Source organism: Geotrypetes seraphini, chromosome 7, assembly GCF_902459505.1.
Source record: "Geotrypetes seraphini chromosome 7, aGeoSer1.1, whole genome shotgun sequence".
NCBI lineage: Eukaryota > Metazoa > Chordata > Amphibia > Gymnophiona > Dermophiidae > Geotrypetes > Geotrypetes seraphini.
In genome coordinates, this window is record NC_047090.1 from 52,413,083 (window position 1) to 52,439,140 (window position 26,058).

A 26,058-nucleotide genomic window follows, 5' to 3' on the forward strand; every position below is an offset into this window, starting at 1 on the left:
CCATAATCTGCACTGGTCTGGTGGGACTCAAGGAAAGGAAATTAACAGATAAATCCAAATTTTACCACCTTGACTTAATGGTTTTCTCGATAATATTGCAGGTAAAATCTGTGATGAAGCTCCCCTTTTCCCCTTGAAGTCTGATGGTGCTGAGATGACTCTAATCTTCACTTCCAATTCTGATGTGGTTTTAACTAAGTTCAATTTGACATTTTCATTTCACAGGATAAAATCCATCTATGGTAAGTTTATTACATTACATTAGTGATTTCTATTCCGCCATTACCTTGCGGTTCAATTATTTTGTAGTTCCTTAATACAAAAGATAACTGGGAGTTGGCTGAGTATTGCAAGTCAGTTTCTCATTTTTTAGTTAGTGTAAAACCCAGCTAGTTTGTTTCTCAGTTGGAAGTGACTGACTAAAGATATAGAATAGGTTTAGGTTTAATGGCTAATGAAGTCACTAGAATTTCAAAAGGGGATGAAATTGTATCTTACCTGCTATTTGCATAAATTGTCGCCAACACACTGAGCAGCATGAATTGATCTAGAACCATTAAATGCCCCATAATTAAGTTCAATATTTTCTCCAGTATCTGGCAACTTAGTTTTCAACAATAAATGTTAGAGTTTAGTGCAGCAATTCACTACTGCACTGACCTTTGAAGGCTACAAATGGTCTAGTTTGACAGATAAGCAATACAAATTTGCATGGTTTTAGGACCAAACATTTTATAAAAATGCCTGATGAATAATCATTGAAGATATTCCAGAAAGTAGTTCTGTATGTAACCCTCAGATCAGAGTTGTGCACTAATTTGGTATGTATTTGGTGATTTTCTCTTCTCCCTATAAAAGGGAACATTTGTCCTCTTGGTTATGTACTGAAAAGCCTGTCCTTTAAAATGTATAGTGGCTACTTTTATAATGAAAAATGAGTTTTTACTATTTTGGTAAAATTGTATTTATAGTGGTTGCCACTCTACATGTATGTTTAGATACACTGATAGCAGTGATATTCAATGAGCTATCTCTATAGTTGTTCTCCAAAGTTATCCAAATAGCTATACAGATGGATATTGCTGCTATATGTATCATTTTCCAGAACATGCATAGATAGTAAAAGCAAAGTCAAATAGTTAAATCATTTAAAAATATTTATTACAAAAATATACATAACTTGTATACAGAAGTGTCATACAAGTGCCTGAAAAAAATGAAATCTTCTCAAAACAAAAGATACCTGATCATTTTCATTTTGCCATGTATATCTGTCAATTGGTTTGATTCCCATACAAAAACTTTGTATATCAAGTATCTAATAAACTTCAGGCAGCCCCTGAGTTAAGAATGAATTCTGTTTTTTTAACCCATTCTTAAGTTGAATTTAAGAACATAAGAATTGCTGCTGTTGGGTCAGACCAGTGGTCCATCGCGCCCAACAGTCCGCTCACACAGCGGCCCCCAGGTCAAAGACCTGTGCCCTAACCGAGACCAGCTCTACCTGCATTCGTTCTGGTTCAGCAGGAACTTGTCCAACCTTGTCTTGAATCCCTGCAGGATGTTTTCCCTTATAACAGACTCCAGAAGAGCATTCCAGTTCTCTATCACTCTCTGAGTGAAGAAGAACTTCCTTACGTTTGTACGGAATCTATCCCCTTTTAACTTTAGAGAGTGCCCTCTCGTTCTCTCTACCTTGGAGAGGGTGAGCAACCTGACCTTATCTACTGTCTATTCCCTTCAGTACCTTAAATGTTTCGATCATGTCCCCTCTCAATCTCCTCTGTTGAGGGAGAAAAGGCCCAGTTTCTCTAATCTTTCACTGTATGGCAACTCCCTTAACCATCTTAGTTGCTCTTCTCTGGACCCTTTCGAGTAGTACCGTGTCCTTCATGTACGGTGACCAGTATGTAACTTGGATCCTGTACAGTGCACAGTCTATAAAAACATTAAAGAAACAGTCCTCAAAATAAATTACTATAATTTAAATAGAAAATATAGAAGGTTTACACTTTTGTTCTTCATTTGTCCGGCTGTTCCCTCTCCATCACCACATTCAACATTTCTCCCTCTCATCTCTCTTCCTCATGCATCTGTACCTCACGCCTCTCCCACTACCATGTCCACTATTTCTCTCTACCCCCTATACCTAACAATTCACCTTTTTCTTCATCTCTCCATGTGCACCATCTCTTTCCCTCTGACACCCATGCCCAACAATTCTCCTTTTCTATTCCCTCCCTACCTCAGCATCTTTCCCACACTTCCTCCTTTCTTTCATCCTATGACCCAAGTCCATGCTCCCCTCCCTCCATTCTGTGTCCCAAGTTCATGCTCCTCTCCCTCCTTTCATCATTCATTCCTTTCTACGAAGTTTGTGCTCCCTCCTTCTGTGTCCCAATGCCACCCTGCTTCTTCTTTCCTCATCATAATTCAGTTCTACTCATCTCTCTAGATTTGTCTGCTGCGTTTGATACCATAGACCAGTAGTAGGCAAACTCATTAGTCAAAAGAGCCAAAGATCAGCAGTACAACGATTAAGATTTCATTTGAGAGCCATACCCCGCGCCCACTTGTGCTGCAACGGCTACATCAACCCGACTGACAGCCCGCTCGCCCGCATGTAGTTGAGATCGATTCGTGGCAGAGCCTAGAGAATGACACAGGGAAATTGAACCCACGGGGATTGAACCCACAACCTCAGGGTACAGAGGCAGGGGTTACAAACACTAGTCCACTCCTCATCAGAAATATTTTTTTTAAATGCTGCTGACCCAATGGGCCTAATATTCTAAGGCACTTTTCTGGTTAATAGATGCTATTGACTGGATAGATGGGAACAAGAAGGATATTTAATGACAATATCAAAATAGTGCCACTGTATACCCTTGGTATCAAAGCATTCAATCTGCACATTGCTGAGACAATCTATGGATGGAGCTGAAGGTTATTTTGTTAGTGACCATATTTAGATTCCCAAAGTTAGGATAGCAACAAAGATATTCTAAATTTATATGGGTTGCTATTTGGTTAGAGATCTGAATATTGTCATTAACCAGCTAGCCCTTTGAGTTGGCACAGACACTGGTATTCAGCACTGGCTGCTGTTTGAGTACCAGCACTGGATATCCAATTTCAATTTAACTGCAGTGGCTGGCATTTTACTTAAACAATTAGGGTCCTGAGTGCTTTTAAATATTGACCAGTTTGTAACACGTATAATACTGTACTACCTTTTTTTTTTTTTTTATAGAATAGTGAATTTGTGAGATAATGTTGTGTTCTGTTATGTTCATATTAGTTCCTATAAGATCTTGCTAAAAAGGATTCTTCATGTTCTCCGAGAATTTTAACACTTTTTCCTCTATTTTTAGGACTAGGAACAGACAAAGCTGAAAGGGGTAAGAAGAAACAGCGTGACTCAAGTTTTACATTAACCAAAAATTAGGGGGCTTAGATTTTACATCAGTAAAATCCAGACCCCTTGACCCATGCCCATCTCTACCCCGTTATGCCCAAGCTCCTCCTTCCACTGCCTGTTGGTCAGGCAGGAAGACATCCGTGCATGCGCAAATGCGACACGATGATGTCACGCACATGTGCGTGTGGTGTTACCGCGTTGCATGCGCAGATACCCCCTCCCGATTTGATTTCTTTTCAAAACCCAGACAAAAGTGCCAGGTTTTGAAAAGCCATCTGGACTCCCAGACATGTCCTCAAAAGGAGGGACATGTCAAGGGAAATCTGGACGTCGGGTAACCCTACCAAAAATGTGGGTGAATAACTCCACATTATATATACAGGGCCAGCTTGACCTGTGGACCAAGTGAAGCTCTGGTCCCGGGCACCAGCACTGATGTCTTGAATGTTCTTCAACTCCTCCCTCCTTTGACGCTTCTGCCCAGTCCTGACAGAATGCAGCTTCATAGGCCAACTGCCTTGAGAGTGAGGAGAGTGTGGCACAGTGGTTAAAGCTACAGCCTCAGCACTGTGAAGTGGTAGGTTCAAACACACACTGCTCCTTGTGACCCTGGAGAAGTCACCTAATACCCCCCCCCCCCACCCCATTGCCCCAGGTACATGAGCCCACCGGGACAGACAGGGAAAAATGCTTGAGTGCCTGAATAGATTCATGTAAAACTGTTCTGTGCTCCCCTCGGAGAACAATATAGAAAATTGAATGAATGAAATTGAGAGGGGAGGGCCAGCATCTGCTTCAATGTTAGCAGAGGGAGGTCCCTTTTCCTTCCTGATATTGATGCAGGTCCTGCCCTCCTTGTGGCAGCTGGTCTATGAAGCCTGTAACCGGCAGCCTCAGGGCAAGGTGTCTTGGGCCACCGGTACAAGAAAACCTCTTGTGAGCCACCACGGGCAGCACAAGGAAAAATAACAGCCAAGCGTTTAGCTAAGGATACCACCGCACCAGAAAAGTTCTTTTCAAAAACAAACTTGAGTTTTATTCTTCAAAGTAAAAATTAAACATAAAAGTTGTCAGGATGTTTCAGTATATCACTAAGACTTAATGTCCATCAGGCAAAAACTAAATCTGTTGCTAAAGTCCACTTTGATTCATAGTCCATTAGCAGGTATCACAAAAGAAAAGAAAAAACTCAAAACACACAAGTTTCCAGGTTGCCTCAATTCTACCTAAGTCAGTGTCACTGCACTGACTTCTCCAGCATCAGCGTGCTGGCCAGACAGCGTGCACCGTGTGGTCTTATTCTGCCAATATCAGCCCTCAATCCCACCACAAAACACAGACAAAACCCCCCACTGTCTGGGACTGGGAAACTGTTCACTTTTCCCTCCCCAGGGAAAGTAACAAAACTTCCAACAAGAAAACAAATTCAAAAACACAGACCAAAATAAACTTCTTTAACTCTTCAGCTGGTTTAAAGGTATCCAGCACAGGCAAGTAATTAGAAAAACAAACTTTCAAAAATCATTCAACAAAGTCAGTCACTTGCCTCTCACACAGCATATCTCCATGGGCTGGGCTTCAATAGGCAATTCAGCAATTGTCTCAGCATTGACTTCCAGCTTCATATCCTGTAGCTCTTCCAACAGACCAAGAGACATGTCCTCACCAGCCTCTATTAGCTCCATAGACTCTGAAGTTTGGCTGACATTCAGAGCTCTCAGCCCTGAGCACTGTGACCTGTCCTCTTCTAGTTCCTGCTGCTTCTGACTATCAAGGAACTTGGTTCTCAGAGTAAGGAGTCTGCAGCCCCGCCCCAAACCCTCAGGAGGAAGTGATTTCCTGTTAATCACTCTAGGCTTCCGTGGGGGATGGGAATCCTGCAGTTCTGTACTCCCGCTCCCTCTATAGGACAAAGAAGGAAATTCATGTAATGACTGGAATTGTGCTTTTAAAGGGGGTATTTGCGTGGAGCCTGAACTTGACTTGTGCACTGCTCTAGGGACATTCCTAGCAGGCATAGTCTGCATACCACAAACCGTACCTTGTCAGGACTGGGCAGTAGTGTCAGAGGAGGGAACTGGGGCACCATAACATTTTGAGCTGGCCTGGCATTGTAAGTATTATGTGAATTTGTGTGTGGTTGATTTTTCTTTTTTTTTTTTTTAATTATTTATTTATCATTTTAATACATCCTATATACAAAGATGTTTAAAGAAATACAGAAATATAATACTCTCTTAGTCATAATACAAACCAAGAATTGAAATTTAAACATCCATAATAAATCATCTAATACAGTCCACAACCTAGGGAGAAGAGACAAGATGAAATAAAACCCCACGGGAAAGGGGAAATATACAAAAGAAAATGGAAATAAAGAAATAGAGCAGCCAGATCTTATCCTATCCAAAATAAATTAACCGCATTATTAACCTGTATCATTCGGTCTGTGTGGAGAGATACCTTTACCTTCAAGGAAAAAACCTAATTGGGCAGGTTCAAAGAAAATATATTTACTTCCCTGATAGGAAATAAAACATTTACAAGGAAATCTCAACTGAAAACTTGCCCCAAAGCAATCACCTTTGATCTATATAACAGAAATTCTTTCCTCCTAGATTGCATCCACCTCGAAACATCAGGAAATATATATACCCTTTCCCCCAAATAGGTAATCTTCTTTAAATTAAAATATAATTTCAGCAACATCTCTTTATCTTGAAGGAATACCAACGAGACCAATAAAGTTGCTCTTCCCTGAGTTTCAATATCAGAAGACTGCAGAATAGCAGAAACATCTAATTGAGCATTTTCATCTACTAAAGCTTTTTCTTTCTGCACTTGTTTTAAGTAATAAATTCTTTGTATCGGGGGAAGACTTGTATCAGGTACATTTAAAGCATTCAACATAAAGTTCTTAAACAGTTCTTGAGGAGACATAAACTTGGCAACTGGAAAATTAAGAATCCTCAAATTTAAGTTCTTCTGCTGGTTTTCCAGGTTTTCAATCTTCCTCAAAATCATCATTTTATCTGTTTGTTTGGCAATTAAATTCTTAGTCTCTGTTGTTACTTTATCTAAATTTTTTTAATCCACTTGGTGTTGCTGGGTAATAGTTTCTAAGGAGCTTATCCTGGAAGTAGAATTCTGAGTTATAGTAACAAAGTTAGAACATACCAGGTGCAGATTCTCAATCGCAGTCCAAATAGAATCCAGGGTAACAACCTGTGGTTTCACCAACGGTCTGAGGAGGGAGATACCGGCCGACTTTGATACGGCTCCTGCTCCAGCGATGGAATTCTGGACTCCTACAACCTTCCCGCCGCTGGCTACCAACGGCTCCTCTCCCCCAGAACGCTGCTTCTCCGACGTCGGAGTCAGCGTGTCTACTATGTGTTTCACTTCCGGGTTCACTTCAGAGAATAAATAAGCCTCCCCCCACACTCCAGGAGAGCCCTCTTGCCAATTCTGCTGCAACGATGATTCTCCGGGGATGGGAGGGGTATGCGGTCCTCGTGGGCTCAGCGAGAGAGACATCTCGCTGTCCAAGCTGTGGAGTTCCCTCTCCACGGCAGCGGAGATGCCCGATATGGAAGGAGGGACTGTGAATGCTGTTATCACAGTCTGCCTCGGCGTCGAGAAGCCCAGGGTAGGTAGAGGGATACCCCTCGGTTTTCCTCTTCTTTTAGGCATGAAATATAGCGTTTAAATGGTGAAATGAAGAAAATTTTCTCCCAGAAGAGGGAAGTGCTCCTCTCAGCGTCCTGCTCCAGACGCCATCTTGTCCTTGGTTGATTTTTCAAAAGCATTTGTGCACCAATGTAATGGAAAATGGTTGTAAAGCCCAAAAGTAATGCTGCTTACATTTTTAATATCCAAATTCTGTAAATAGAAGCATTTTATAACATGTGGATATTATATACTGAAAAAAAAAACAAATTAATAAGTATTAGTCCTTGCAAAAATGTTGGTGTCAAAGGGTAGGGTTAAATGGTCACTTTTTTCAATGAAGGAGGGTAAAAAGTGGAGTGCCGCAGGGACCTGTATTGGGACCAATGCTATTTAACATATTTATAAATGATCTGGACATTGGAACGACAAGTGAGGTGAGTAAATTTGCAGAAAGCACTAAACTGTTCAAAGTTGGTAAAATACATACAGACTTTGAAAACTTGCAAGCAGACTTTAGGAAATTGGAAAACTCGGTGTCCAAATGGCAAATTAAATTTAATGTGGACAAATGCAAAGTGATGCACATTGGGAAGAAAACCCCAAATCATAGATAACAGATTCTAGGGTCCATCTTAGAAGTCAGCACCCAAGAAAAAGATCTAGGTATCATTGTGGGCAATACACTGAAATCTCTTTCTCTTTTTCTCTCTCTCTTTCACTGATGATATCATCAGTAAACAGTACCAGAAACAAGCAGCAAACAGAAGAAAAGTTAAACACGGTCCAGAGGAGGGCGACGAAAATGATAGGAGGCTTGCGCCAGAAGACGTACGAGGAGAGACTGGAAGCCCTGAATATGTACACCCTAGAGCACAGGTGTCAAAGTCGGTCCTCGAGGGCCGGAATCCAGTCGGGTTTTCAGGATTTCCCCAATGAATATGCATGAGATCTATGTGCATGCACTGCTTTCAATGCATATTCATTGGGGAAATCCTGAAAACCCGACTGGATTACGGCCCTCGAGGAGGGACTTTGACACTCCTGCCCTAGAGGAAAGGAGAGACAGGGGAGATATGATTCAGACGTTCAAATACTTGAAGGGTATTAACGTAGAACAAAATCTTTTCCACAGAAAGGAAAATGGTAAAACCAGAGGACATAATTTGAGGTTGAGGGGTGGTAGATTCAGGGGCAATGTTAGGAAGTTCTACTTTACGGAGAGGGTGGTGGATGCCTGGAATGTGCTCCCGAGAGAGGTGGTGGAGAGTAAAACTGTGACTGAATTCAAAGAAGCGTGGGATGAACACAGAAGATTTAGAATCAGAAAATAATATTAAATATTGAACTAGGCCAGTTACTGGGCAGACTTGCACGGTCTGTGTCTGTGTATGGCCGTTTGGTGGAGGATGGGCAGGGGAGGGCTTCAATGGCTGGGAGGGTGTAGATGGGCTGGAGTAAGTCTTAACAGAGATTTTGGCAGTTGGAACCCAAGCAAAGTACCAGGTAAAGCTTTGGATTCTTGCCCAGAAATAGCTAAGAAGAAAAATTACAAAAAATAAAATAAAATTTAAAAAAAAAATTTAAATTGAATCAGGTTGGGCAGACTGGATGGACCATTCGGGTCTTTATCTGCCGTCATCTACTATGTTACTATGTTACTTGGAGGGGCATTTTCAAAATATATGTCTGATTTGGACAAAGTCGACAGTAAGAAAATGCCTATTTTCAAAAGGCAAACCACCATTCGTCTAGACATTTTTTTTAGAAATCCTCTATCTGGACATCCAGGCCATTGGGATTTTTTTTTTTTTTACGGCCTTGCTGAGTCGGTGACCAATCCTCTTGCAAAAACGCTGCAAAGAACTTCCCTTTAAAGCAGTGAGGCAGCAAAGAAGTGGCGTGGGAGGCTCAATACTCTGCACTTCAGAAAGAAGAGGAATAAAATCTAGCAGTGACTCTCTGGCAGCGTGCAGAGCAACTCACAGCCAGCACCAAGAGGGGCGGGGACCCAGAGCCTCCCAGTGCTGCTCCTGACAACCCTTCCCCCACGCAACTTCTCCCTGCCTCGGGCGCCGGGTGACAGTAGGGTGACTCTGCGCGGCTTCTTCCTCTGTACTGGTGACTCTCCAGAGCTTCCTTCTCTGCAGGTAGGGGGGCCATTGCAAGGGTGTAAATAGGCTCGGGACAAGAGGGGGGTCGCAGCTGGAGAGCCCAAGCATAAAACCATTAAATATTAAATGAAAAACACACACTAAAAGTAAACTTGCAAACCACAGCACAAAGAGTTTAATTAAAAACAGCTAAGTTAGGTGAAGTGCGGCAGGCAATGAGAATAGGTATGTATTAAAAACATTGCGAGGTTGGAGATATGAACCCTTTTAAATTAGTAATGAATGAGAACCTCTATAATATAATTAAGCAGATTTTTCAAGCAGTGATCAATTTTATTTATATCTAGATGGTTTAAAGAGAAGCTGCAACGGAAAAGTGAATTTGGAGGTTATAATAACTTTTCACAACTTAGCCTCGAGAGAGAACTTGAGCATTGGAATATTAATGTAATGAACATTATTTTAAAATGGAATGTGCAATTGAGATTTAAAACTCACTATTTAATTAGAATAAAGTACAGGATTTAAACACCTACTGCGAATGTGAGCTAGGATTTAACAGAGAGAGGAAAAGTCTTGTTTGTTTGTTTTTGTTTATACCACAGCGCCAATATGGGTAGGAGAGGGCGAAGAGGCTATAAAATAAACCCACCAAGATGTTTGAAAATAACACCCAATTGGGCAGGAAAATCAAATCAAAAAATTGATTCAATAGGCTGAATTGAATTGAAATTTTTTTCCTGAATCAGGCAGCACTAGTCATCAGTATATCTACAGAGGGGCCTAAAAATGTATACACACTTAAATCCCTGTAGACACTATAGTCAATGTATATGCAGTAGTTCGCTCAAATTAGAAGTGTCTGAATGCTGACAACTTTGAGCACCAAATATGAGTATGATGTCTATACAAATCTACAGGGAAAAGGAAAGAAGATACCAGGCCTCGAGGCAAAGCAAAATCAACAAAGAAAGGCACTGGAGATGTCGCATCCACCCCGTGGACATTGAACCTTTATTTGCAGTTTGTATCAAAGTTTCATAACAAGTCTTAAAACAAGTAAAATTACAAAAAACAAAGTACTGACTAGGATCCGAGTTTCGGTGATACCATCGTCTTCCTCGGGGGACAATTTCGTACTTGCACAGTTTGCAGAGCTTTGCGTGTGAACGCGTCGGCGTCTCTCCATCCAAAAAGAAGCGTCAAAAGCTTTTATTGGATATTTTTCCTATTGAAGTGTGTATACATTTTTTTTGGGCCCCTTCATTTTATATGAAGGTTCTTCCATGCTGCTTATTATGGTATCATATGTATTACTTTTTATCATATTTGTGTTATGATTGGTCTACTGTGTGATTTTAATACTGTATATATTTGACCATGTATCTCTTCATTGTTAGGATTTAAGTTACTTACCTTGATGCTTACCTCATTAATTCTATTTATGCTGACATTTGATCATTTTAGTATTGTTACATTACTTAAGGTCTAGCTTTGAAATAATTGTTAAATATCTGCATAAAGGTGATTAATAAATACAAATAAATGTATGTATTTTTTTCTTTTTTTTTTTAAGGATGTCCTGTCTTTGACCTTATTCCAGTTGGTACTAAATCTGTTGAAGTAAATTCTCCTGACTATCCTGTCAGATATCCTGATGATGTGGATTGCACTTGGGTATTCTACTCTATTTCAGGAGCAATAATAAAATTGCAGATCAAAGACTTTTTGACAGAAATGTCCGTTGGTTGTTCTTTGGATAGTCTGAAGGTTTATGATGGTCCAAACAACAGTTCTCGGTTGCTTGGTAGGTTGCTAGAGTATGATTTGAACTTAAGATCAGAATATTTTAACAATCTTCCCCCAAGTATGTAATTGAATTAGTTAAATGTTAACTGGAAGTTATAAGGAGATATCTTCCACACCAAACCATGTAAACTGCTATCTCAAGATATTTCAAATGAGAAAACCAGAAAGGTTTGAGCTTAATTTGACTTTTTCTAATTAAGGGGCCCTAAGATATGGTAAAATATGGGTTTAGCACATCTTCATATGGGATTTTCACATGCACTAAACCCAGATTTTCTGCATCCATATTGAGGCCATTTAAAAAATATTTTATATGCAGATCTCATGCTAATTTTTCCAGTAGCGCATGAGACTTGCCTAAAAATTGTGGTAACACTCTTTAGAACAGTGTTTTTCAACCGCTGGTCCGTGGACGTGCCAGTCTACAGAAATTTCCTGCCGGTCCACGGGGCCAGCACGTGCATCAATCCCAAGACAGTGTTCTTCAACCGCTGGTCCACAGTTCGATCGATGTGGTGTTATCTTCGGGCCGACTCCCTCTCCCTCACTGCCTCACTGCATAAAGCCGTGGCAGTGGCTCCTACGCATGTCCTGCGCCTGAAACGGAAACTTTCTCTCTGATGTCGCAACGCCAGAGGGAAGGCTTCCAGGTGAGGTGCGGGACGTGCAAGGAGCTGCTGCCCGCACTGTGCACTGCATCAGTGAGGAAGAGGGAGCTGGCCCAAAGATTGTAACACCGGGGGCAGCAGAAAATGGCCAGTTGGGAGCAGGCCAGAAGGTAAGGCACACCATGGAGGGAGGGAGACAACAAAGGTAGTAGGGATTATTTTATTTTTGAATTTAGTGATTGAATTGTGTCAATTTAGAGAATTTACATCGACTGTATTTTGCACTGTTAAGGAAGAAATGCATTTGCTTATTTTTATCTGGGGTTGTACTGCATGCAGAGCCTTGCATCTTAGGGTTTGTTTGTATATATTAGTACTTTCAGTTTGTGGTCCCATATTTGCATAGGGGTTATCTGTGTTCTGGTAGGAATGAATGTTGAGAATCAAAGTGTGCTTTGTGTAGTTTAATTTTGTGGTTAACCATTATGTGTTGTTAATAAGATTATATTTTTTGTTTTTTTCTTTAATCTATTACAGTTCAATTTTTATGACAATAATCATATGAAATCAACAGTATCCAACTAATATCAATATAAAGGAAACATAATAACAAAGCAAATTAAATAAGTTTCAACTGTTTGTTAGTCCACCATAATATAAAGGAGTAGTTCCATAAAAATTGAAGACTATTTTATTCCTCACTTATTAAGGAAAATGATGGTTGCCTGAAATGGACCTGAACTAAACTTCTTGAGCTTTTATTCCTGAATATTAACAGGGGTACTTGAAGACTTCACCTTGTTTTCTAAAATAAATCTCGTCAACTGTGTAGAATCAAAAAAAGTATACCTGGCCCCCTTGAAGTTAATCAAACATTTGCAAGGGAACTTTAATACAAAAGTAGCTCCCAACTTCAAAACCTGGGGACTCCGAAGCAAAAACTGTTTCCTCCTTTTTTGCATTAATTTAGATACATCGGGATACATTCTTGTTTTTTGATTCAGAAACAATACATCTTTATATTTAAAGAACAACTTCAATAACTAATCTCTGTCTGAATCTAAAGCTAATTGAACAAATAATGTAGCAAATGTAATCTGTTCTGAATCTGATTTTTCTATTAAATTCGTCAAGTCCAATAGATCTAATTCGGGTTCTTGTTGATCTTCCAAAGTTTTCTTCTTTCCCAAGGAAATATAATAAATTTTTGAAATAGGTGGAAATGAATTCTGTGGGATTTTCAGAATCTCTGAAAGATATCGTTTAAACATATCTATTGGTGAAATTGTCATTAATTTAGGAAAATTAATCAACCTTAAATTTTGTCTCTGTGTGATATTTTCCAAAATTTCCATCTTGAAGTTAATGTTACCATTTTCCTTCATTAGGAGCTGATTTTGTGCTCCAAGAATATCAAATATTTTATCTTGTTCAGTTGATTTTTTTTTCTCTAGTTTATCCACCTTTTGTTGTAAAGTTAATGTCTCAGTTAATAAAGCAGAACAATGAGTTGAAAATGTTTGAAATTGAGTCCCCAGGGAAAGCTGTATTGTGGTAATTGCTTCCCATATAGAGTTAGGCTTTTCCAAGGGTGGCACAGTATAGGTAAATTTCAAGTCGTTTAAGTTCACAGTACCTGGTTGAAGGTTAGTCGGTGCTAGTACTTGCTATTCCCCTGCCAAATTCAGTGTACCTCGCGGCTTCGGGTGTAAAAAGGAAGCAGATGACAAACTTCTAATCGCCAGTTCTTCTTTTTCATGATCTTCTTCCCAGCTCTCAGAGGTTGCCGCTATGCTCCCCTCACTCCCCACTTCCTGCTGCACTCGTCGGGGGAGTGGCTGCGCCGGCATGTTGCGCTCCTCTGGCGAGAGACTGGTCTCCTCGAAAGAGATGCTGGGGCTCTCCGACATGCCCCCACCTCGCACCAAGGACTTTCCGTCCGGATCTCCTCCAGGCCCGTGTTTGCCGAACGCGTCCAAAGGGCCAGATAGTTGTTGCGGCCCGGGTTCAGAGGGTTAAACCCGGGTCTTAGACTCAGTGGCGTACCTAGGGTATGTGGCACCCGGGGCCCATCATTTTTTTGACACCCCCCCCCCTCATGTAAAAAAATATTTTTTGTAATGACCATGAAATGGAATAAATGGTCAGAATAGAAACAGGCAGTGAAAATTTTCTTATATTCCAAACATAACATAACATAAATTATGTCTGAATTGTCATGACATCAGAAGTACATATGGAGTAGTTGCAGGTGATGCTTGGGACAGTTCTGATTGTGTTAGTTCGGTTTTATGTGTTTTTTGAATAGAAGGGTTTTTATTTCTTTTTGAAGGTTTTGCAGTATGTGGTCGATGTCAATTGGTTGTAGGGTTGGGGGTCGAGTGTTGCAGCTCGAATGGCTAGGAGGTTGTCGAACAGTTTTTTTCTTTTGACGTTTTTGGTTGGAGGGTGTGTGAATGGTGCGTGAGTTCTCCTATGTCTGTTTGAAGTGGATTTAATTATTTAGCTGAAGAAATTAGTTACCCCCTCATCCCACACACATTAATTCTCTTCCATTTTTGTTCCCATTATAAAAAAACACTGATAAGTTCCCAGAAAAAAAATACATTAAAATAAGAAGTGAAAACAAAGGCCCCTACAGATGAGAACATAACATAAGAATAGCCTAACTGGGTCAGACCAATGGTCCATCATGCCCAGTAGCCCATTCTCATGGTAGCCAATCCAGGACACTAATACCTGGTCAAAACCCAAAGAGTAGCAACATTCCATGCTACCGATCCAGGGCAAGCAGACACTTCCCCCATGTCTTAATAACAGATTATGGACTTTTCCTCCAGGAATTTGTCCAAATCTTTCTTAAAACCAGCTACACTATCTGCTTTTACCATAACTTCTGGCCACTTCATTTTTAAGTTTAGATCTTTCCTTTCAAACAGAGACCTTGCTAGATGTCAAATACAGCACAAGGTAACTTCACATGGACTTAGCTGTGCAGGAAATGTGAATCTCCTCATACACCCACCATATAGTGCAAAAATGTGCAAAGGTCTATTTTTTTCTTTCGATCACTACATAGCCTAATGCCACACAAGCAGCGCTGTTACAAACATATTCTGTAGGTCAATGCTAAGGATAACAAAGTTTCCTTCCTTGGACCAGAAGGAGATACTGATAAACCACTGGAAGAGATCCCAACACAACACCCAAAGACCCACTCAGTGTGTGAACCAATTGAGTGGAATGGACTAACTGGGGGATGGAAATGGGCCCGGAGTTTGCTCAGCAGAATTTCCCAGACCACCTCTTCCTCTCAACACATTGACACGCTGCCACCACCACCACTAGAAACACCTTACTGGGTAGGCCAGCTATGCTATAAACTTTATAAAACACATTATTATATTTTCTTATAAAGCACATATTTTAACTGAACTCTCTGACATCCTCAGCCTTTCCATTCACAAAAATAGAAGGAAGAAAAGTTCCCATTTCCTGCTGTTTCATGTCCCCGGCCTATACAATATTTTTTTTCTGCAGACCCTTCAAAAGTCTGACCAAATCCTCGTTTCACTTGCATTATAAAGTACTGAGGATGCCATCTCTCCCCAATCCCAGGTCCTAAAGTCTAAGACAGTAGCGCAAACTAATGCTGCCAGATTCAGGAAAAAAAATTTCGATTCGATTCAGCCTATTGAATTGGTTTTTCAATTCGATTTTCCTGCCCAGTTGGGTGATTTTTTTCAAAACTCCTGGTGGGTTTTATAGCTTTTTCACCCCCTTTGGCTTCTCCTAACCACACTGGCGCTGTGGTGTAAATAAAATAAAGAAACAAAAAGGACTTTTCCTCTCTCTGTTAAATCCTAGCTCACGTTTGCAGTCCAACACCAGCTCTGTCAGGATACACATTTCAAATCTGACATATTATAATCACAAATAATCCTATCAAACAATCATTCCCACTTAAACTAGAATGTGTCTGAAAGTTCTGATTTACTAACAGGAGTAAGCCTCAGTAATGGAGCCTACGCGTAGTCAAAATCAATGACTGGGGTATTCAGCGTAGTTGTTTCTTGCTCCTTTTTCTCCAATCATTGGCTTCACTCCTTCACTCCTATCCATTAACTTTATTTACCAAAAGACTAAAACTAATATAAATTAGTAATGTTTATATTAAATCGTTTTTTACTTTTTATAAAAATCCTATGTTTAATTTATTTCCATTCCTTTCATTACACTCTTATAAACTTCATGAGACTACATTCAACAGCTAATTCTTATTATATTTAGGCAACATTTCTTGTTCAGAAGACCTACTTATCTTATGTCAGCGCTTGCATTTATAGAAAAGCCAACGTGGCATCCCACTGCATCAGGGCCGATTATGTTAGAAAACAAGCCGCTGGAAAAACAAAAAAGTTTTTTTGTTTGAATAAACAGCAATATACTTCATACAATTTCTACACAATAAATTCACTTACTTACTGCTCACTGTGTAGTTGAAAGCGGTCACAAAGTCTAAATAAAAATGGCGACAGCCTCATTTTAAAATACTTGGCAGTGTACTGACGTCAGTCAGAGTATCGGAAATCCTGTTAGTAAATCAGAACTTTCAGACACATTCTAGTTTAAGTGGGAATGATTGTTTGATAGGATTATTTGAAGTTTGCCCACTTGGGAATTCCTTTTTTAGTATATTATAATCACAAAACAGAAAATAAAATTAATTTTTCTACCTTTTGTTGTCTGGTTATATTTCAAATCTTGTTGGTCCAAGGCTCTGGTTTTCTTCTGATAACTTGCTTGCCAGGGTCTCCATCTTTCTTCTTTCTGCGTGCTAACCATCCATCTGCCAACTCTGTCCTCCCTTTCCATTTCCCTTCCCTCCCCAGGAAGTCTGGTATCTTTCCTTTTTTTCATCTCCCTCCACAGATCCACCTTTTCTTAACTACCCTTTCATCCGGCATCTCTCCCTCCTTCCCCACCACCCCAGAGTCCACCATCTCTTCCTTTCTTTTCCTAATTACCCTCCTATCCAGTATCTCTATCCCTCCTCCACACCATCCCTTGTGTCCAATTTCTCTCCCTTTCAGTTCCTTCCCTCCCTAAATCTCATGGTCCATCATTTCTCTCCCTCTCCTCTATTTTCAGACCCATTATTTCTTCATCCCCCCCCCTCCAAAGTTTGGCATATGCACGTCTCTTTGAACACCCCCTTCCCTCCGTGTACTTCTAAACCAGGGTCCCCCCCAAAGGCCTGTCCCCCCTTAAAGGTCTGCCTGTCCCCCCTTGAAGGCCTGCACCCCCCTTGAAGGCCTGTCCCACCCCCTTGTAGGCCTGTCCCCCCCCTTGAAGGCCTGTCCCTCCCCCTTGTAGGCCTGTCCCCCCACCTTGAAGACCTGCCTGCCTGTCCCCCCCTTGAAGGCCTGTCCCCCCCCCTTGAAGGTCTGCACCCCCCCCAAAGGCCTGCACCCCCCTGAAGGCCTGCCTCCCCCTTGTAGGCCTGTCCCACCCCCTTGTAGGCCTGTCCCCCCCCTTGTAGGCCTGTCCCCCCCCCTTGTAGGCCTGTCCCCCCCTTGAAGGCCTGTCCCCCCCTGAAGGCCTGTCCCACCCCCTTGTAGGCCTGTCCACCCCCTTGTAGACCTGTCCCCCCCTTGAAGGCCTGCCTGCCCCCCCTTGAAGGCCTGTCCCTTCCCCTTGAAGGCCTGTCCCCCCCCCTTGAAGGCCTGCCTGCCTGTCACCCCCCCTCCCCCTTGAATGCCTGCCTGCCTGCCCACCCGCCCCACCCTGAAGGACCGCTCGCCCCCCTGGCCTCCCCGCAGCACCTATGAAGCAGCACTACCTATGCTCCTGGCCTTGCCGTTCAGTCCCCCCACCACCCCTGAAGGACCGCTCGCCCCACTGACCTTCCTGCACCACCTATGAAGCAGCCGCAGCAGGATCGCGACGTCAGCTATCCCTGCGCTGCTTAGGCACTGCTTCCTGTGCCGCGTTCCCGCCCCTCCTCTGACGTCAGAGGAGGGGCGGGACCGCGGCGCAGGAAGCAGCGCCCAAGCAGCTCAGGGATAGCTGACCTCGCGATCCTGCTGCTTGCTGCTTCACAGGTGGTGCAGGAAGGTCAGTGGGGCGAGCGGTCCTTCGGGGGTGTGGGGGGACTGAACGGCAAGGCCGGGAGCACCCCTTCAGGGCTGGCACCCGGGGCGGACCGCCCCTCCCGCCCCCCCCCCCCCCCTTGGTACGCCACTGCTTAGACTTGCTTTTCACCATAGGTAAGACATGAATGGAAAAAATAGTGTTACAATTAGTGCTATTATGGGAGCGAGGTCTGGGACGGAGATGGGTGGGGTCTGGCCCATGACTTAGCCCAGTGTTCTTCAACTACTGGTTCACAAAATAATTATTTTACTTCCGCTGGTCCAAAGTTGAAGAACACTGATTTAGAAGACACTAAGGGCCAGATTCTGCATACACCGTAACTTGACAGCTACCTAAAAAAGAGTGCTTACATGTCAATCACGCTATGGTGCCATTTGCTGAATCACAGCTCCTGTTAAAGGTAGGCATTGCCAGTGCCTGTCTTTGGCAGAGAATCATGCTTAATAATGCCTAAGGTAATTTCCTGCCCAAGCCACGCCTACTGTAACCATAGGTGCTGCTAGGTGTCTCCGTAGATGCAATTCTAGTACTCTTTGTAGGTGCCTATAATTTTAAATAAGATTTTAATTAGGTTTTAATTGGTGCAGTCAGCGTGCCAATTAAACCAATTAAGTTAGGCTACAATAGGGTGCTTACTCCAGCCTAACTTAGGGCACCATTTGCAGAATCTGCCCTCAAGTGCTTCTCTGTTAACCCTGTGTTATCCAGTTAGTGCACAGTAATGCAAACATGCTAGCTGAATATTTCTACACCCATTCCATATCCATAACATATCCTTTCACAAATATATTTTTTTAAATGTACATGATGCATACCACTAGACAGAAAGAGAAGAGTCCTTTGCCCAGCATATCGAGAAGCAAAACAAAAGAAAGGCAAAGCCGATGTCACAATACAACACAACACAAGGGATTTTATTGAAAGTTCATTGACAAGTTTCTTTAGAAATTTGGCTGTCAATACTTCTTTCAGTACGTTTCTAAAGGTCTTTTTCAAGATTATCTGAAATAGAGATACCACTGTAATATCCTGTTATCAGTTTGGTATGTCCCCTGAGGAAGGCAGTGTTCTGCCAAAACCAGGATCCTAGTTGGGACTTCCCATAGGAACTTTCAATAGAATCCCTTGTGTTGTATTGCGACATCGGCTTTGCCTTTCTTTTGTTTTGCTTCATAATGTATACAAAGCATTTTGGTGTGCACTAAGCCCATGTTAGGACTTAGTGCCTAATAGTAAAAGGCTGCTAAGTTTTACATATTTGACAGCTGTAATACAGTATTATGCAAAAATCTGAAACCACTTGTGAATTTTGTATTCTTTAAATTTCTGATCTTTTAATTTCTTTGTTGGCCCAATAGATTTTTCTATGTACCACATTATAAGGGATACATTTGGCTATTACAATCAACTTTTTAAGATTGCTTGTTTCTAATGTTACAGTTTTGCTAATACTAGAACATAGTTACTATAACTTTTACAGATCATGCTTCAAAACTGGATCAAGACTGTCCAGCACGCATTATTTCTGACCAATCAGGAGGCTGGTTTCATCAGCTTTAAAGTGTGGGCTTTTGAGGTTTCATACACTTTCTGCATCAACCATGAACAAGACTCAGAACCTGATAGAGGAACATGTTCCTTTCTGTCAGTGATGAGTGAAGAAGAATTTTCTTGCCTCTGAGGTGGCCTGGGAAATAAAGAGGCATCCAGCACCAAAACATGGGTTGATTGAGTCACTCATTGCAGCCTGGAACTGTTACCCATGATCACCTCATCAAACTGGTTCACTCAATGCCGACACAGTGCAGACAGGTAAACAAGAACAGAGGGTGGCCCACTAATTACTGAGCCATCATTGACACATAGAGCAACATATGATACTTGTATGTACTTTTTTGACGAGTGAAGTATATTACTCAATTTATACAGAAAAACAATAAACATGGCAACTTAAACTCAGAAATTTAAGGCCAAGCTAAAATAATAAGTTGATTCTAATAGCCAAATGTAGCCCTTATAATGTGGTACACAGACAAATCTATTGGGTTAAAATAATTAAAATGTCAGAAAGTTGAAAGAATGCAAAATTCAGTAGCCCATGCACAGTTTGACCTCCAGTTTGCTTCCATGCAGGCCATAGCTTGTTTTGCGGTTTTAACTGAATTCTTTCTCAATTTGGGACCCCTGATGAAGGTGTGTGTTCCGAAACAAGGACCATGTCGGGTCTCCTGGTTTGTTTGATTTTAGATGTTTTAACCACATTCGATTTATTGATATAATAAACTTTGCCTGCATCATTGTACGCCCATCTGCAGTTTTCTTTGTTTCATCTAGTCTTTAGAACACCACTGTATAGTAGTCCCGATTTCTGCTTGTTTCAGTGAATTTTGCAGTAGCTTTTTTTTTTTTTTTTTCTGGTTCTATTCTTTAAATTCTATGCACCCAGGATAACTACATAAAAATATCTTATCAATTTTAAAGATTCTGTCTTTTGCAGGTTCTTTTTTAAATTATCAAACTGTAAAACTAACTATTGAACTCTTTCACTGTTTCAGCGATCTTAATTCATCCCTGGCTGTGTGATTAAAAAAATGAAGTCGCTTAACTGTAATGGGGGTACTCCATAGACAGCAGAGGAATGCCGTCATACTTGCTGGTGAAGTCTCACAACTCTGCTTGCATGCTAGTGCTATCCCTTAACTAAGAAGCCTTTTTGAGGCTTTAGTGAGTATGTGCAGATGTTCTTATACATAGAGCAGCTTCCTCAGTTTATGTAGGACAAGTGGAAGGAGGGGAAGGCAAGTGTGACTGTATCCTGTTTATGCTGTTTATAGGTCAGCAATTTTCCTGCTGACAATGGATTCAGCTGTGGCTCAGGTCGCTAAGCATACCTTCTTTTCCTCAGATGGAGGGATTGTCCTGCAGGATGTTAAGGACTACCAATTGAATTTTGATCTCCAGCATCATTTTGTTTCCGCTACATAGGGAGGACGAGCTGCGGCGGCCACTTCTGTGTGGCCTGGGAATGTCTGAATTTTTTTGCCCGAAGCACTCTGTAGCATCTTGAACTAAGCTCGGAGCCTCTTCAGGCTCCTCTCGGCGAATGACTTGGATTCACCAGTGGTTGGATGCTACTTCAGCTAAAGGCTCAGTGAGCAGGTTCCTTTTACGTGTTCGCTCCTGTTTGGCCAAGGTTTGGATGACTATGGCCAGTGTTCAGGTCTGTAGCCTGAGGTGCTCCCGGGCTCTAGACCTCGTTCGACCAGGGGTGTGGGACGGCCAGATTTTCGGCCCTGCCGGAGTTCACCGGTCCCCTGGCGGCGGGACACAGAGCTCCCTCCAGTCTTGGTTTTGGAGGTGCAGTGGACCCACAGTTTTTCTACTCCTGGCCTTCTGCCCCATCCTAGAGAAAAATATGCCACCAGGTCTCTGGCGGAGGGGTCCTCCCAATTCAGGAGGCGGCATTTGGCCTTCCTTCTGGAATGGCCCAGTGAGTCCTCGTTGTGCTCAGGAATGGTCTTTGACTATAGTTTTTCCGGCCTCTGCCGGAATTATTCTTGTCCCGTCCTGTGGAAATTCTGGAGAGGGCCAGCCAAGTGTGAGCCACAGCGCACAGGTTGCTGGATCAGGCAGCTATAAAGCCTGTCCCAAAGGGAAACTGGGGCACCGGGAGATACATCCTTTCCTTCATCATGCCAATGAAAGTACAATCAAACCTCGGTTTGTAAGTAACCTGGTTTGCGAGTTTTGCAAGAGGAGCAAAACATTCTCACAAAACTTGTCTCGCAAACCAAGCGTTGACTCGATTTGCGAGCACCCCCCCCCCCCCCAAACAACTTGAAACTTACTCCCGTCTGGCACCGGCACGCAGCCCACAGGACGTTCCAGTGCCGCTTGAAGAACTTCCTGCCTCTGCCGGGCCTTGAGCATGCATCTGTGCATGCTCAAGGCCTTCTAATTCTCCCTCTCGCTGAGTTTCCATTATTTCCTATAGGGAAACTCGCTTTGATATACGAGTATTTTGGTTTACGAACATGCTTCTGGAACGAATTATGCTCGTAAACCAAGGTTCCACTGTACTCTGAAGATTGCTGACCAATTTTGGACCTGAAGGCAGTGAATGCCATCCTATGAGTTCCACGTTTCCGGCTGGAAATGGTGCATTCATTGGTGGCAGCAGTGGCGCCAGGAGGGGTTTTTGGCTTCCTTGGACTTCTTGAAAGTGTACTGGGAAAGATGGTAGAGGTGCTGATAAAGGACCGCATCATTTATCACCTTGATGGACACAATCTAATGCTGACCAGGCAGCACAGCTTCAGCAAAGGAAGATCTTGCTTGACAAACTTGCTGCACTACTTCGAGGGAGTAAACAGGCAGATAAGACAAGGGTGACCTGGTCAACATTGTATATCTGGATTTTCAGAAGGCGTTCGACAAGGTCCCGCATGAATGACTACTTTGAAAAATTGCAAGCCATGGAATCGAGGGTGATATACTCACATGGATTCAAAACTGGTTGACAGATAGGAAAAAGAGAGTTGGAGTAAATGGATAATACTCAGACTGGAAAAGCGTCACGAGTGGAATGTCGCAGGGTTCGGTGCGTGGGCCCATGCTCTTCAACATATTTATAAACGACCTGGAAATTGGTACGATGAGCGAGGTGATTAAATTTGCAGACAATACAAAGTTGTTCAGAGTAGTGAAGACACAAAAGGATCGGAGAAGGTTATCATGCCGCTGTACTGGGCCATGGTACGCCCCCACATGGAGTACTGCATCAAGCACTGGTCGCCTGACATGAAGAAGGACATTGTACTACTCGAAAGGGTCTAGAGAAGAGCAACTAAAATGGTTAAGGGGCTGGAGGAGTTGCCATACAGTGAGAGATTAGAAAAACTGGGTCTCTTCTCCCTTGAAAAGAGAGACTGAGAGGAGACATGATCGAAACATTTAAGATACTGAAGGGAATAGACTTAGTAGATAGAATGATAGGGCACTCTCTAAAGTTAAAGGGGATAGATTCCGTACAAATGTAAAGAAGTTCTTCTTCACCCAGAGAGTGGTAGAAATCTGGAATGCTCTTCCAGAGGCTGTTATAGGAGAAAACACCCTCCAGAAATTCAAGACAAAGTTAGACAAGTTCCTGCTGAATCAGAACGTACTCAGGTAAGGCTAGACTCAATTAGGGCACTGGTCTTTGACCTAAGGGCCGCTGCGGGAGCAGTCTGCTGGGCATGATGGACCACTGGTCTGACCCAGCAGCGGCAATTCTTATGTTCTTACAGAATGCATTAATTCCACATGCCAGCAAAATATTGCTGAAAATAATACAATGAAGACTACAATCATATATTGAAAAAAAAAAATACTTGAAGTTCAGGCTGATTTCAGAAAAGGTCAAGGAACAAGAGACATTATTGCCAATTTTAGATGAATATTCGAGAAGAGTAAAGAATACCAAAAGCCTCTACTTTTTGCTTCATCAACTACAGCAAAGATTTTAACTGTTTGGATCATGATATACTACGGAGAACTCTAACACAAATAAGAATACCCAAACACACAACTCAGCTTATAAAGAGCCTCTATGGAAATTCAAGAACCTTCAATGAGAACAGAATATGGCAATAGAGAATGTCCGTGATTGCTGTGGTAAAACGTGGAAAACCCACAGGAACGGGGAAAAATTTAGCCCATTTGTTATGTGTTCAGGAACCAAGCTTTTCAACGCTATACATATTAAATGGCCTTGTTCTCCCAGTAAAGGATAACTGCCACAAGTTGCCTTCCTCCCGCCCCCTCCTCTGTACTAGCATCCCCCCTCTTGATTGTAGGTCCAGCAGCCTCCCTCCCTTGCTATTGCAGGTCCTGCAACACCAGCAAACCCAACCCCCTTTAAAAGCGTAAAAAAAATCCCTGCGACTCACCGGGTAGGCAACTTTGCGCCTCCTACCCTGGGCCTACCAATGTTTAAAAAGCTTCAGTAACTGAAAAGGCAGCATTGCAGGTCTGCTGCAGTACCTTCTTCCAGCTGAGTCCTGATGTAACTTCTGGCAAAACCCACCAAAAGGCCCGGGGTGGGGGGAGGTGCAAAAGGGCCAACCTAGTAGGGGAGTCGAAGGTTGTTGGGTTTTTTTGCCGCTTTTAAAGGGAGCAGGGCTTGCTGGCATTGCAGGACTCATGATCACAAGGGAGGAAGGCTGCTGAACCTGAGATTGGGAGGGTGAGGACTACTGCACCCACAATCAGGGGGGATGCTGCTGCACCCACGAAGGGGGGAGGGATTTCTTGGGCTGCTGGATCCATGGGGGTGCTGACTGGGTGGCTCCAGAGCTGTAGCTGAAGGGAAGGGAGACAGGTGTTGGATCTGGTCTTGGGATTGGGGGGAAGGGGAAAATATGCTGGGCCCATGGGGTGGACTAGAACTGTGGAGGGAAAGGAGAGATGCCGACCCACACCTCAGTGCTAAAGGTAAGGGATAGAGATTTGGACCCATGGGAAGGGACTAAAGGAAAAGGAGAGAGGAAGAGAGGTGCAGGACCTGCATGGAGGAGAGAGAAAGGAAAAAGAAAAGATGAACCAAGGGGATGAAGGAAGAGTGAGTGAAATATTGAACATGGCAGAGGGAGAAAAATTAGGGTGAGAGAGACAATGGTGTAAATGAGTAAAAGAGGGGAGAAGCTGGACACGGAGATATATTAAGAGAGTGGAGATGGTGGGCATGGATGGGAGCATAGGATTTGAGACAAAAAGGGGAATGCTTACATGGGTGTGGTATATGAACACAGAGGGGTAATGCCAGAAATGGAAGGTATATGGACACAGAGTGAAGATAGCTAGACATGGGGGAGAATAAGAACACGGAAAGAAGTTGCTGGACTTAGGGGGCATAGGGATATAGAGGAGTGATACTGAACACAGTGGGGGAGGGATCACAGAATAGTGAGATGATGAAAGACAGGGAGATGGGCACAGGGGAAATACTAGATAGAGACATATAGGAGATATAAAGAAGGGAGATGCTGAACATGGGGAACAATACATACATGGAGATAGAAGATGGATAGTGAGCATGGAGAAAGAAGAAATGTGAAATGGTCAGGAGACCCTGGCAAGTGAGTTAAGAGAAGACAAATGAAAACAGAGACCAGAGCCTGAGACCAACATGATTTGAAGAATAAAATGACGAGACAACAAAGAAAATGATGATTTGGAGCTTGAAGGTGATAAAGTTGTAAAGGATTTCAATCTCCTGGGCTCTTTCGTAAACAAAGAAGCAACTGGCAGGGAAGAAATATTCTGTAGAATAGCACTGAAGTCACTTTTCAGTGAAGGCTTTTGACAAAGTATTCAAAGACAAGAAAATAACACTCCAAACAAAAGATCAGGCTTGTCCATAAACATTTTTTTTTCCAGCGGTCAATTATGGATGTGAAAGCTGGACACTGTGGAAACAAGACATAAAGAAGATTGACTCTCTTGAGCTTTGCTTTGTGTGTGCTGTGAACCACCAGAAGAACTAACAAATTAATTCTGGAAGAGTTCAAACCAGCTATGTCACTTGAAGAACAAATTATGATGTTACAACTGTCTTATTTTGATCACACTGTGAGAAGAGAGAGATCATTGGAGAAGGACATGTATGGGAAGATCGAAGGAACTAGGTGAAGAGGGTGACTTGCAATCAGATGAAAACAACCATGAGGATGACGCTGGAGGACTTTACCGAACTAGCACAAAACCAATATTCTTTTTAGATCTGTAATTCATCAAGTCATTAGGACTCATAAATCGATAGCATCTAACTATTCGATTCTGAATTATCTGTTAAATTTCAAGTATCTGTTATGCAAAAAGGCTTTCAGGTTCATAGATGCCTCCGATCCATTTGTCACTTTAATTTTCTACATTAGTTTCTTTGATTTCATTACTCTTTTTGAGGTTTGATTATTATAATGTGGTTTATATAGGATTACCACAGTTTCGATTGAAGTGTTTGCAATTGTTACAAAACAACTGGTAGATTTTTTTTCACCACTCTTGATAAAATTCATTGGCTTCCAGTTCAATATCATGCAATCTATATATATTATCACATTCAATTAAAATACGTTTAACACATAGAGCAATTTTTGAACAATCTCCATCCTATCTGACTAATCTTATCAATGCAGTCTCTCAATTATCCTACACAATCAGTTTACGAATGTATCTATTCCTTCATCTTCATGTGCTTGCTTTCAGTCTACCCATGATGCAGCATTTTTAAAATTTTATT

The 26,058-nt window shown here is 42.2% G+C and overlaps 1 protein-coding gene across 3 annotated transcripts in view; it reads left to right on the top strand.

Annotated features, from left to right (window-relative positions):
- OVCH1 (ovochymase 1) overlaps positions 1 to 26,058 on the top strand; it is a 413,341-nt gene that overhangs the window by 284,353 nt on the left and 102,930 nt on the right. For all 3 annotated transcript variants that reach the window (XM_033953446.1, XM_033953447.1, XM_033953444.1), the window contains 3 exons: positions 102 to 242; positions 3,375 to 3,401; positions 10,781 to 11,011. In XM_033953446.1, coding sequence (XP_033809337.1) covers positions 102 to 242; positions 3,375 to 3,401; positions 10,781 to 11,011 — 399 coding nt within the window. The remainder of the gene's footprint in view (positions 1 to 101; positions 243 to 3,374; positions 3,402 to 10,780; positions 11,012 to 26,058) is intronic.